This window comes from Platichthys flesus, chromosome 5 (assembly GCF_949316205.1).
Source record: "Platichthys flesus chromosome 5, fPlaFle2.1, whole genome shotgun sequence".
In the NCBI taxonomy this organism is placed as follows: Eukaryota; Metazoa; Chordata; class Actinopteri; order Pleuronectiformes; family Pleuronectidae; genus Platichthys; species Platichthys flesus.
The window spans coordinates 9902824-9915834 of NC_084949.1; the positions used below are offsets into that span (position 1 = coordinate 9902824).

A 13011-nucleotide genomic window follows, 5' to 3' on the forward strand; every position below is an offset into this window, starting at 1 on the left:
GGCTGCCCCCTGTCACACACGCGTACAGCGGCCCCGGCACACCGGGCGCGCACAACACAGCAGCGTAAAGAGCGAGGCGGGGACAGGGGGCGCGTCATCTGCAGAGTCAGCTGCACCGACAGCAACCTACTATCATCTCGCTGATGTGAGTGTGAGGCAGTGATTGAGACAGAGTGAGTGTTACACATCCCCACTGAGCCAGGACGATAAAAAACCTTTATTGATTTCACAAGAGATCAAAGTGTAACGAGAGAGAGAGAGAGATTTGGGAATCACATTTGACATATGTCATCACAACGGGTTGGTCATATTCAGTAGAGCTCCTATGATTCATTGCCCTCATCTATCAGGTCGCACATGGTGTCCACCAGGTCTTCCATCAGAGCGTAAACCTGCCAGGTAGATATATTCATACATGAGATACATTGGAGGACACCACAGGTCTTTCTGTGAATTATCCATAAAGATGGAGGACGACTCACTTGAGGCATTTAGAAAAAACATGTGCAGCATTAGCAAAAACATGCAACCTAGTAAGACTAAAGCTCCAAACACAGGCTCCTACATTTCCCAGAATGCAACTGCGTTTGACTCACTGGACAATGAAAAATGGCAAAACTAGATATCCCCACTTTAAATCTCTGTTTGGGTCGACCTCTCAAAACAACGAACTCTACTTTTCCCTCAATGAAACCAGATGGTGTCATCCATTAAATAAAAGAAGAAGAGTCATTCACAGTATTGGCTGAACTGCTACCTAACCTCCTAAATACCCTGACCAGACAAAAATAGCCAGTGGTGAAAAGTATTAGCTGTTGAAAGCGATGGGCTGGACACGTTGTCACTGAGGAACAGGCTCAGGAATACAGGTGCTGCTACAAGGATTTCGTAACCAATTTGATGCGAGTGACTGTGAACCCGAGTGATGGGTCTGCTTGTGGGACATGTGTTAACGTTTCCAGATTTGGCTTTGAGATAATTGTGGGTCATGGGCCCGGAGCGGAGCTTGGCAGATGCAGGCGAGTTTGAATAAATGTTGGACTCTCAGCCAGGTGATCTGTTGAACACGTCAGAGCAGCAGTTGAGTCCTCATGGTGATTAGACTGGATTTAACTGTGTAAATTGATTGGAGTGCCCCTTTAAAATATTATTATTAGATCATTAATTCACAAATGATTGAAGGACTGACCTTTTCGTGCAGGAGCTTTTTGTAAATCTTCATCATCCTCTGCTCCACTTCAACAGGAAGTTCCTGGATGTTGCTTTCAGGACTGGTTTCCGGCAGTGGGACAGACTCCTTCCCTTGCTTTTCCTTGCTCCGCTTTCCCACTTCGTCTCTCCTTTTCCCCTTCCTTTTGCTCTCCTTTGCGCACAACATAGACAGACAGGGGACATACAGTTTACTGGAGAATGACCATGACCTTTTGGATGATCAAATGACCAGATCCTATTAATTCCCACCCTGGGCGCACATTTGTAGACCAGGTGCATATTTTCACACCGTGTTCTGTAACGATGGTGCTCTGTGAGTAATAGGCTGTACCTGACCTAGGATTCAACGTTCAAGTGACACACGGACGAGAAAATCTCTCAGCAACTACACAGAAAGGATTGTGATATAATTTGAATGGCTCACAGTTCAGCCATGAACCACTATAAGAGAGATGGAAGGTCCTGGCAGGGCCGGATTCTGGCCCCAGCTGAAATCTGATTGGTCCCTGCCCTGCTAGTATTCTTTCTTTTAATAAAATGGCTCCTCCATCCTTTATTAATCCCAGAATAGGAGAAGAAGACAATATGCTTGAACAAGGAACAATTAACTAAATATATTAAATGATGTGGGGCTTTGTTCAAAGCTATAAAGCTAACAGTAAACAAGGAATGGCTTAAATGTGATCAGAATTATGCGAACTAGCTGGGTATAATGAGGACGAGTGCATGGTGACTGTGCGGAAACAATCATCTGGATTATAAAGTGAAAGGTTGCTAAGTGGCATCTGGTTGCTTGTTGTCTCATCTGACTAGTCACATTGCAAAAAGACAAATATAGCAACTATGATGACTTCTCTGAGAGGAAAACACTGGATTAGAGAGCCTCTTGGATATTGTCGTACGTTTATTGTAATGACTGAATGACAAATGGCGGCTTTTAATACTGCAAATCTAATGGTGCGCAAATAATTTACGCATGTTGGTATATTTTAGAAAGTAATTCTGAAAACTACTACATACTACTAATTTAAATGAATTAAAGTGAATCTGCTGCCACTCAGTGGAATACATTTGATAGTTTTCCATCTCTGTGTTGATGAAGATAACATTAGATAAACTTTATTGATCCCATGTTGGGGAATTTCACAGCAGCAGATGGTCAGAGGAAGGTAGATATGCAAACATGTGAAAGTATAAAATAGAATAAGATAGGCAATAAAATAAAATGTAAATAATCAAATTAAGTGGCATAGAAGGATTGTATGAGGATGTATGCTGCATTATTTCATTAGGTTTAGCTATTTAATTATGTTATAAGTATATAAGCAGATATGTACAATCACAGTAGTAAACTAAATAGTGTTATACTATTATATATATGTATATGTTTTGATCATGTCTTGTAACTATATAAAGCTAGGCGGCTGGACATACACCGATAAATGTTTCCTCTCACCTCCCCTGTTTTGTCAGATGTTGGTGACCTGGTGCCTTCATTTGCTCTGGATCTCGTCTCTCTCCTCTTTTCCTTCACAGCTGCTGCTCCCCTTTTCTCACTCTTCCCATCTTTGCCCATATCATCGGCATCTGTGATGGATGGAGTAACAGTATTAAACTGCATGAATTCACTATATGTCTGAGCGAAAGTGGGCAAGTCTCACCAGCGTCAGAGAGGAGCGATTCCTCCGGTTTATCCTCCAGTGTTTGTGTCTTGAAGAGGCCCAGCTGCTTTTTGAGGCTCACGGCCTCACCTTCTATCGAGTCACAGAGTCTCCTCCACAGCTGCTGTCTACAGGGGGCACCACACACCACCATAACACATGAAACAGTTCCAGTGTGGGATGCCATGAAAGAGATGCTTCATGACTCACATGGGTTTATTCCTCACCCTATTGCTGCTGATGTTAGAAGGCGGTGATTCAGTTCAGTGGGTTCAGAAAGCTGCAGAAGCAGAGAGTTAAGCTGTGCCAAGTTTTTGTCTCGGGTGTCCTGAGATGACTCTTGTTCAGGCAGAGACAGCATCGCCTTAAGTACGGGAACAAATGAACACATATATGGTCATGGATGGAGTTAAAAAAAAAAGAAGTTATGTAACAGTATGAACTTATTGAGTCATATTTATGTTATGATGATGGCTATTGATTAATGTATGATTGATTAATGGGTTTTGTGAAATGAGAGGAAATCATCAAAGGGATGGCCTTCTATATTCATAATATTTATGTTATGTTATTTCTTGCTCATTTTCTGTTATAGAATGATATATGACATCGTATGGAAGGTGCATTTAAAGACATTATATCCTTGAATCAACTCGCACTTTTGTCTCTACCTGTCGAAGAGTAACAACAGAGAGATCCCAGCTGTGTCCTGGATTGACTTCTTCCCACAGTCTCTTTAGGTCCTCAACTGGCTGATGATGGTACTGCAACTAAAACCATGAATAGAGTGTACATGTGAATACCAAAGACATTATTCTCATGCTTCATGAGTTGATGACGATGAGAAAGAGATTGTATTTAAAAATATCCAGTGTGGTTACACTTTCCAATGTTTTCAATCATTAGCTCCCATGTCTGCAGGAAATTAGCTCAGGAAACTTTTAAGACAGACATGCTTTGTCCATGTAGTTATCTATCTGCTCTTTAGAGAATCAGGCTGATCAGGCTCCCAACTTACCCAGTTAGAACAACATTCTTATCACACTGTGTGATGGCTGCTCATACAGCTTCGGACTGACCAGTTTGTGACATACTGCCATGTCAAAATAACCTAATTGAAGTTATTAGCAGTTAGAATCTATGATTAGTTAATGAAGTACCAAGAATTATTCAGGTACAAATATGATTGTGATGTGGTAAATGGATGGGGACAAAAAGATAATTTAGGTTATAGAGGGAAGAGAGAATGGGCTTATCATACTTTTCTACAGACAGTAAACTGTCACAGAGAACAACATGACATATGGCTCCATTAACTGATTATCTCTAACAGACAAAAAAAACCTCTGAAATATGTTTGATGTGTCACTGGCACATGAAATTTAGATGACTAATGCATGATTAGCAATGTGTCTACAGCTTGAAATAAACTACAGGAACAGCCATTACAGAATAATTCTTATGATAACTGCTGAGGCCCTCAAGAGTATGGCAAGAAATACAACAAACTCCACTGATCACTAAGAAAAGGGTTCAATTCTTGATGGATATTGTGTCTGCACTCTAGGATTTACCTTTGGGTTTCTGTTTAGAAACCTTTGCTCTTCAGTGATGTAGAGCTCTGCAGGAGAGCTGGGTCTCTCTGGGGTTCGGACCTCACTCACCATCTTGCACACCATGGACCGACACATTTTCAGTATGACGGTATTTTCCAACCTTGTCTGCTCATGAACACACAACAGGCCGACATTTTTTCCTGTTACAGAACACCTTTGTGGCATTTATCTTTCTTTTTAACTTTCAGTTTATTTGAAAAAATACCTCGATGAAATTCCTCTGGTCTTTGGTTTTGTCCTGGTAAAGAGCCACTCCCCTTAATGTGACCTGCATGGAGGCTCCTTCAAGCAGCACAGGGTGAGTGTTGAGCTGCCACACTTCCGTATCGATTCCTGGCTTTTCTGACTTGAACATAAACTCTACACGCTGGATTTCACCTGGAAGAATCACGCCTGGATAGGGGGGGAAGCAAATGTAAACCAGAAAGACAGACTCAGCACTGGGTGAAAGTCGTGACAAGCTGATACATTTGAAAACAATGTATGACGTAAGGGTGGTGGCGGCAGGTGTCTGAATTAGTTTGTGTGTGTACCGGAGGAGGAATTGAAGTAGAAGTGCCGACTCTTTGTTTGTGGTCGCAGGTTAGGAAAGCTGTTCTGCCTGGGAAGCTGCTGCCAGCTGTAGAAAATGGCCGTGGTGCCCTCATTGTGCATCTCCAGATGAAAAGAGGGTCTTTCTCCAGTCAGGGCCTCGAACATTATTGTGGTACTGATTCCTACTTCTCCCTGATCAATGAGTGTTGGAGAATACAAGTTGACTGATGACAAGAGGTCAAAGCCAGCACTCATAGAAAAAAGCTCCACAGCAGAGACAGAAACAATATTTTTAAAGTTCTTTTACTTGTGCAGTGTGAGTTCTAGATCTGTTGTAGATAGATTGATGTTTCCCAGCCACCACTGCTACAGAGCTCGTCACCTTTTTAGGGTTTATTTATATTTAACATGTCATGTGTCCAAATCATACCAAATTCGTCACTGCACTTCCCAAATTTGAAGAAGATAAGATGAAAGGTTCTCGAGATATGCGAGCAAAATATAGACAGACATGGTGGCTTATTATTGTTGCAAAAACAAAAAAAAATTGATCTGGGTATATTGATCAAGAAAAAATATAAAAATGGAGACATTGTTACGTCTCCAAATAAAAAAATGTAATAAAAGCCTGGTTCTCTCTGCCACCAAAGTAAATAAAGGCCCCAACCGCTACTGGAGAGATCACAGTAGTCGTGGTTTGAACTGAAATATATACAAACAGACCCGCTCACCGTATAAAGACCAGTCTGTACCTGGTTATTGGCAGAGTTTCCAGTCCACGTCGCAAGCTGGCCACAGAACCTCAAGGCAGGACCGAGCAGAACATCGGACCGAGCTTCATCACTCTGTGCCAGTGGTTCACTGTTAAAGACATGGAAACAAAAAGCAATTGATCTAGCAGTTAACTCGATTGATAAGTAGATGGCTACATCAAATAATTAACATCATTAATACTGATTGTGTTTCTTAGTGTTTTTGAAATTGTGATGGCTTTGTAAGCTTGATCTGATAATATCATATCATCAGAAAAGGGTACGTTCTTTTTCTTACAGGTTGTCCTTCTTCTCCTCCTTGTGCTCCTCCTTCTCTCCTTCCCTCTCCAGTGAGGGACTTCGACAAACCGTGACGGATCTGAGTGGCTCGCCAAAGCCAATCACCTCCAGTCTGCTGAGGTCCTGTAATCAAAGTGACACAGAGGGGTTGGTTTTCCAGGACAAAGTCAGCTGCATGCTTCCTTTCAACATTGTGGCTGCTATTATGGTAAGGTAATAGCCGACATCCTCTTCACTCCAGTCTCAATAGATAAATGTTCTGTCCCCTCACACACAGAAAGGCGGCTGATAAGAGGATGCGGAGTAGTGGAACACACTGTCCACTTACCAATGGCAAAGTTAAAGCTTAGGTGTACTTACAATCCCCTTCATCCTGAAACATTTACATTTGTTCTTTACTTGATTCTAACTGTATTTCAGGCAGAGCACTATCACTATTTTACTGTGTGGGAAGGACAGAGAGAGGTTAACAATAAGCCCTTTTAACAGAAGAGGGTTTGACATGTCACTGTAGGAAAAACATGGTGTAAATAAAACAAAATATGAACCCGGGCTCATGGATAGAAGAACAGAACAGTTGCTGATGTTTCCAGGAACCATTAATGTGGCTCAGTCTACTTTTTGAAAATAACCACTTGCTTTCAAGCTCTATCTTTTAATGGACGTGTATTTCATTTTGTCTCCGTCCATGTTAGTTGTTTCAAACATTTGTTTACTGAAAACTCTCCTCTTTAAGTTCAGTATAAAAAAAAAGAAAAGCTGTTGTGATCACAGTGAGCACAACGATAAACAGAAATGAATAGCAGTGTGCTCTCAATGCGGTCCACGGGCCATGTTCACTTGGGTCTTGTCTCTCACTGGCTATTTAGATTTTAACATTGGTTTAACTTTTTGTCACTCTTGTGTTGAGATATGATGTAAAGTGTGTGTGGCCCATAGCTCTTAAACTGATTTTAGCCTTGGTTTTACTACAATTTTGTATGTGTTTATTTGTGATGCATTATATGGTGTCCTTGGATGTTTAGAAAGACACTTTGAAATAACAAAATTCTTAAATAGGATTAATATTATTCAGCCAATGGGAAGTCAGGGTTGTTATTGGTCTATTTAAGCTTACTACAACTGCTAATTAATTATCATTAGTTAAAAATGCATGAAACTCCTTTTTTACTGTACGGCTCGAACAAAGAAAACCTGGAACTTTCCGATAAAAAACACCTGGCCTTTCTGACTGTGGCAAGTCGAAACGTCTACTGTGAAAAAGGCCTTAACAAATCCAATTTCTTATGTCATTCAAACTTCTCTACATTTCTATTTTGAACTGGAAGGAAGGACTTTCTGTCCTCCCTTCCTTTCCCATTTTTTCTTTTGTCTTTTGGTGTCCCCTCCATTTCCCCCACTGTCTTTCTCTCTCTTTGCACGAATGGCACAAATGTCACAAAGCCACGGTCGAGCCGACTGCTGACAGGACGATCTGTCTCTGTCTGTGTGTCGGAAGGTACTTCAAACCCATAATCGCCTCGGCATCACATTACAACCAGCACGACAGAGCACACTGCAACCATTTTCTGTTATTTCACTGGGTCAGGCATGTGTGTGTGTTTGTGTGTTTGAAAGACCAAAAGAGGGCGGGAAATCAAGTTTCAAAATAAAAGACGTAATTTGAATAAACCTTTCCATAATCAACATCGATTACTTTGTGTGCAAACTGGATTAAACGGGTACTGACTTTGCAAAGAGGTGCACATCTGTGTTTATTTGTGTTAAAGGGTTTATCCCACAAGCGCCTTCCCCTGCTAATGAAGTCATTATAATTCAGAGACAGAAGTGAGGCAGGTTCTGTCCCTTTTTCTTTGGCTCTAGAACGCCACTCTTCTCAAACGTTTGACTCAATGACTGGACACGCTCCAGATTTCATATCTGTACCTTCTTTATGTCAGAATGTATGTGAACAGGCACGTGTGTTTATGGAACAGCTGCAGGGCTTCTTTAGTCTCGTTATGCATGTGTGCGTACTAAATGTACATTTTTCAAGCAATGAAATATATCACAAGAGTATGTGAACGTTCTGTGTGTGTATACACTGTGTGTATACGCCAACGCAACCCACACGCACGTGCCCGTGTGTGTGTGTTTGTGTGGGCGTACATGTGCGTAAGCTTGTCTAACAATGTTCTGTAGTTTGTTCCCTGCAGAGAAAACCCAGAACAGTGTGCACAAAGCTGGATGATCACAGGCTGTCTGTGAGAACACAAACTGTTTATGGGCAGCTAGAAAAGACTAAGTGTTCTGAGGGCGTGAGTGGCCTGAGTGGGTTGTGTGGTTTGACAAGGAGTATGAAGCTGTTGGTTTTGATGCTAAAAAAATTACAATCTCGACCTACAACAGTCAAATGTCATCGGTGTCAATCTTAAACAATGGATAGGTAAAGCTACTTCAAACTCACAGAAGAAAAGAGCTTAATAAATCCCTGGGATTCCTTAAGTTCTCTTCTGTACTTCAGTAATCCAGTAGTAAGTGTCTGAACATGAATGGTAACATCAAAAACAGGAACCTCTCATAATGACTTTATCATTTCCATATGGTTCCAGTTTGCCAAAATGTTAACAACCACAGACAAAACAGTTCTGAGAGTTCGTGCTTCCGCCAAGGCCCAACAGCCCCCTAATAAAACCACATTTAACTTCAATAGATCCAGATTTTTATCTGGATCTATTGACTAGTCCCATAGTTAGTGGACTTTTGATGCTGTATTGATATAAATATTTGAACGTTAAGAAAAATGAATTAAACTTGTGTTACAGGCTTCTTAAGGTCCATGTCCTGTAGAAGCTCCCCCAGCTCCTGGTACTGGTCCTGTAGGTACGCACTCTGCTCCCAAGGCTGAGAGGCTGGACGCAGATTCTTAGCACATCTGATTCCTAGAGGATGACAATGTTCCCACAGAAGGGATACAGTCAGTCTTAGAGTGTCTGAATGCAGGTGTGCATGTGAGTGTGTGTAAAGCGTCTGTATTTATGTGGGGGATCTCTAGTCTTCATGATGACTCAAAGTTGTTTAAAGTACAGTTTTTTTCCAGTCACCCACTCAAACACAAATCCATATGCTGCAAATGCTCAAGCCAGGGATCGAACCACCAACATTCTGGTTAGTGGACAACCTGCTCTAGCTCCTCACTCTCCCTCAAAATTTGAAGTAACTTCCCAAAAAGAGAACTGTGTCTTCTTGGGACACACATGCAGGTGACTGTGTGTGTGTTTGTGTGTGTGGCCTACCCGTTTCCTGTTGTATGCCGCTTGGTTGTCCAATATGTGTGACAGGTTCCCGTCTGCCCCGCTCTGTCTGAGTCAGAGTGGCTGTGATGCCGCTCATTTCGTCCCCATAATGCTGAGGGAGAGCCCAGAACTCACTCCCCACGCGATAACCCTAAGACATACAAGTCACCTTTAATGGGTTTAGAAGGCAGAGAACTACAACTTGAGTGTGACAGATGGCTAAAGTCACAGTAAAAGAGCAGAGGCAAACATGTTTCATACATATCCAGAGTGGATGAGTGGCATGACTTGGGTTAGAAATTCCTTTTGCTCCTGAGTTTCTCTGAAATGGTTGTCTTGGTTCATCAGTAACGTCTTGACTGGTCTGTGGAGCAAGTCTTGACGGAGTGGAGAAGAGCAGCAGATAAACAGAGTGGTTGATGGACAAGCATAAGGCACCGATTCAACAATATCCTGTTCTTTAATTTGCTACAAATGAGAAACCTGCAGTTGTGATCTGGTTAAAGCTGCAATAATGATACGATAACTGCTCTCAAATCAACTCACCAGATAAATGGTGCTGCTGTCGTCTGCGCTGTGTCATATGTGTTTGCCAATTCTGCAGGGCATTACCCTGGATGTTCCTTTGGCCTGAAGAGAGCTCAGGCCCTTCCTCCACAGCCTCACAGTGATGCCTCCCAGGGATCTCATATGAAGCATCTATCTTGGAATTTGGTACTTGCTCCACCAACTGGAAAAAAGTATATTAATTTATATTATATTAATTTGTTCACAGATTTGGAGCAAAGTAAATTTCATCTGAATTTACCTCCGTCTCCCCTTGAGTCTCCAGATAACTTCTGAAATCCTCTAGGCTACCCAGGATGCTGTGTGGAAGAACCCTCCCTTGATCATCAAACTGAAGCCCCTCCACTCCTTGAAAGCACAGGGAAAGAAAGAAAGTAACTTTAGCTTCCAAGACACATATTACAATCAGAACATTTCCTTTAGAAAAGGGAAATTTTTCCATGGGTACTACTCTGTATGCCAAAGGAATACAACTTACCTGAGTACCACAGAGACTGGGAGTCAGTGTCCAGCTTCTCTGGATGCATCTTACCCACACATGATTTGAGCACTAGTTTTTGTTGGCCCTTCGGTGGCTTTGGGACAAGAAGCTGCAGACATTATCATATGTTCAATTACACAATACATTTGCTTTAAACTGAAAGTGCCACACACTGTATTCAATTTGGGGAACAGAGTGATTTAAAAAATAATGTTAAATGTAACAAATTGATGAACCTCAGTCTGGATATCCATGAGAGAAGAAGACTTCCTGGACCGCTCGCCCGCAACACTGGTTAAAGTCTTGTTCTCTAGAGGAGAGGAAAGAAAATGACACTAGTATGGGAATATCAGAGTAATAATACGTTTGTTAAAGTGGACACAACAATACTACAACAATACTTAGTGTAATCCCTCTTCATGTAATATCTACACACAGATTCAGTGGCAGACTCCTGTCACTGTCATGCTCATCGGACAGGCTGAGGAGGTCCTTTGTAACACCACGCAGTCATTATATACCAAACCACTGTCCATCCCTTCACTGGCTTGACTAGCCCCATGCACAGACTTTACCACTTACATATTCTTATATATTTATATATTTTTTTTGTTGTTGTTGTTTTTACATATATATATTTTCTTGTACTATGCACTCCAGCAGCACAAGAACACTTTCATAATGGACACTGTCACAATCACCCATTGCATTCTGTACCATAGGGTCAGACCCATTCCTCTATCTGTAATATGTATATGTGATTTATGTATGTATGTCGGTGAGGTGTATAAGTGTATGAACTACTGGACGATCTAAATTTCCCACGGGATTAATAAAGTATCCATCTATCTATCTGTCTATCTAGATTATAATGAATGATGTTGCCTAACAATGATCCCCTGATTTCACCATTTTAAAAAGTGAAGTGAGCTTCTACTACACACACATTCAGAGAAAAGGAGATAACCACAGAACAGTGACAAGGTTACGCAATTCTGTTAATTTCTCTTTATCCAACTGTCCCTGATTATTAGCCGGTGTCAAGAGAGACTGCCAGTGAAATGTGAAAGCAGCAGCCTATGATGCTACACTGTTTTAGGGACAGCTGCCTCTGATGTCAAACTGTTGTGATGCAGCCGTCACTGTTGCCAAAAATGATCTTGGGGCAGATGTTATCCACACACATTGTTATTTCAAGTTTCTGTTCAATGACAAAAATCACAGGCAGAGCACTAACAGCCTTTAAGCAGAATCGGTGCAAATATGTATATAATAAATCAGCCATATAAATGAGCATGTTTCACAAAACAGGTGGAGAAATTCAGATCAATTGTGGTTGATGCTCAGAACAGTGACAGGCTGATAAACATTCATAAACTAAGTATGAGTAAGTCACAAACAGCTAGTTGCCCTGAAACAAGGTGGCAGCTGAGGCAACTGACAGCTGCCTCTACAAGCTGCCGCTGCCACGACGAGAGCTTGTGTCTGTTAAAGCTACAGACACAAGCTAAAGCTTCGGTTAGAAGCAGCAGGAACAGGGAAGGACAGCGGGAGAGGGACACAGACGCTTTTGCTGACCTGAGTGACTCGAAGGTCTGAACTCCGTCTTCTCACCGCGGTTCATTTGATCTGAGCCTTGAAGCTGAACTCACAGTGAAGTGAAGCGATGCTAACCAAGCTAACTCAGCCCGGGGAAGTTTGCGCCACTCGTAACCATGGCAACGGGCAAAACCATTGCGCAACGAGGGAGACCCAAATATATAAATATATATATATAAATATATATATAAATATATATATATATATATATATATATATATATACAGACAGAGAGAGAGAGAGAGAGAGAGAGAGAGAGAGAGAGAGAGAGGCTTTTTTAAACAACGTCCCGATGAACCAAACAAGATCGGCAATGAACAAACATAATAAATTAAATAAAAAACAAGACGTGATGCACACACACCATTCACCTGTTTGATTCGTGACAGACGTACACATACACGCACACACACACACACACACACACACACTCACTCAAACACACACACACACACACACACACAGATAGATAGATAGATAGATAGATAGAGAGAGAGAGAGAGAGAGAGAGAGAGAGAGATAGAGAGAGATTGATAGATAGATAGATAGATAGATAGATAGATAGATAGATAGATAGATAGATAGATAGATAGATAGATAGATAGATAGATAGATAGATAGATAGATAGATAGATTATAGCACATGACAATAGGCTGTAACATTATCTGTGATGAAACATAATGGACAGTTAAACGTATCAAGGGGTCTCAGACACATGACTGAGGTAAATCATGTTCTAAACAAGTGCTTCAGATTAGCACAACCCCTTCTGTCAATCACAATGATGGAGCTGATGGGGCTGATGATAGCTTATATAAAGGAGCTGATTTCCGCCTCCGCGCCAAACCCAGGCAGGAGCAGGTCTATAAAACGTCAGACCATACTTCTGCCCACTTTGTTGTGCGTAAACCATCGGACAGTGATGGAGATGACCAGACTCTCCACCGGCGCACAGAGCAGCCCGAGCCCTGCTGCGCACCAGCTCAGCGGCTCCACGTTAGGTGCTTCCCAGG

At 41.7% G+C, this 13011-nt stretch overlaps 2 protein-coding genes across 3 annotated transcripts in view; one reads left to right on the forward strand and one right to left on the reverse strand.

Annotated features, from left to right (window-relative positions):
- Positions 1-207: 207 nt before the first annotated feature.
- On the reverse strand, positions 208-12081 carry mycbpap (mycbp associated protein). 2 transcript variants are annotated; one of them, XM_062388152.1, is made up of 19 exons: positions 11977-12081; positions 10635-10708; positions 10396-10507; positions 10159-10265; positions 9897-10080; positions 9612-9727; positions 9351-9501; positions 8878-8996; positions 6074-6198; positions 5776-5884; positions 5023-5215; positions 4695-4882; positions 4448-4594; positions 3545-3643; positions 3101-3237; positions 2874-3001; positions 2669-2799; positions 1190-1363; positions 208-392 (listed from the first exon to the last, which is right to left on the reverse strand). In XM_062388152.1, the coding sequence occupies exons 1-19, from the start codon at positions 12020-12022 to the stop codon at positions 324-326; spliced, it is 2409 nt and encodes an 802-aa protein (XP_062244136.1). In that variant the 5' UTR covers positions 12023-12081; the 3' UTR covers positions 208-323. The 2 variants fall into 2 exon arrangements, with proteins under 2 accessions (XP_062244136.1, XP_062244135.1); XM_062388151.1 differs by having other exon boundaries at positions 3533-3643.
- Positions 12082-12860: 779 nt separating this feature from the next.
- rasd2b (RASD family member 2b) overlaps positions 12861-13011 on the forward strand; it is a 1503-nt gene continuing 1352 nt past the window's right edge. Inside the window, exon 1 of the mRNA XM_062388483.1 lies at positions 12861-13011. This exon is cut by the window's right edge and continues 528 nt beyond it. Within this exon, the coding sequence (XP_062244467.1) occupies positions 12921-13011 (91 nt within the window). The 5' untranslated portion in view covers positions 12861-12920.

Excerpts from the sequence above, each read along its gene's own strand:
- mycbpap (XM_062388151.1), bottom strand. The coding sequence starts at position 12,022 with ATGAACCGCGGTGAGAAGACGGAGTTCAGACCTTCGAGTCACTCAG. Across the intron at positions 9,502-9,611 it reads CACTCATCCACTCTGGATAT|GGTTATCGCGTGGGGAGTGA; the intron begins GTATGAAACATG and ends TGTATGTCTTAG. Across the intron at positions 393-1,189 it reads AAAAGCTCCTGCACGAAAAG|GTTTACGCTCTGATGGAAGA; the intron begins GTCAGTCCTTCA and ends TCTACCTGGCAG.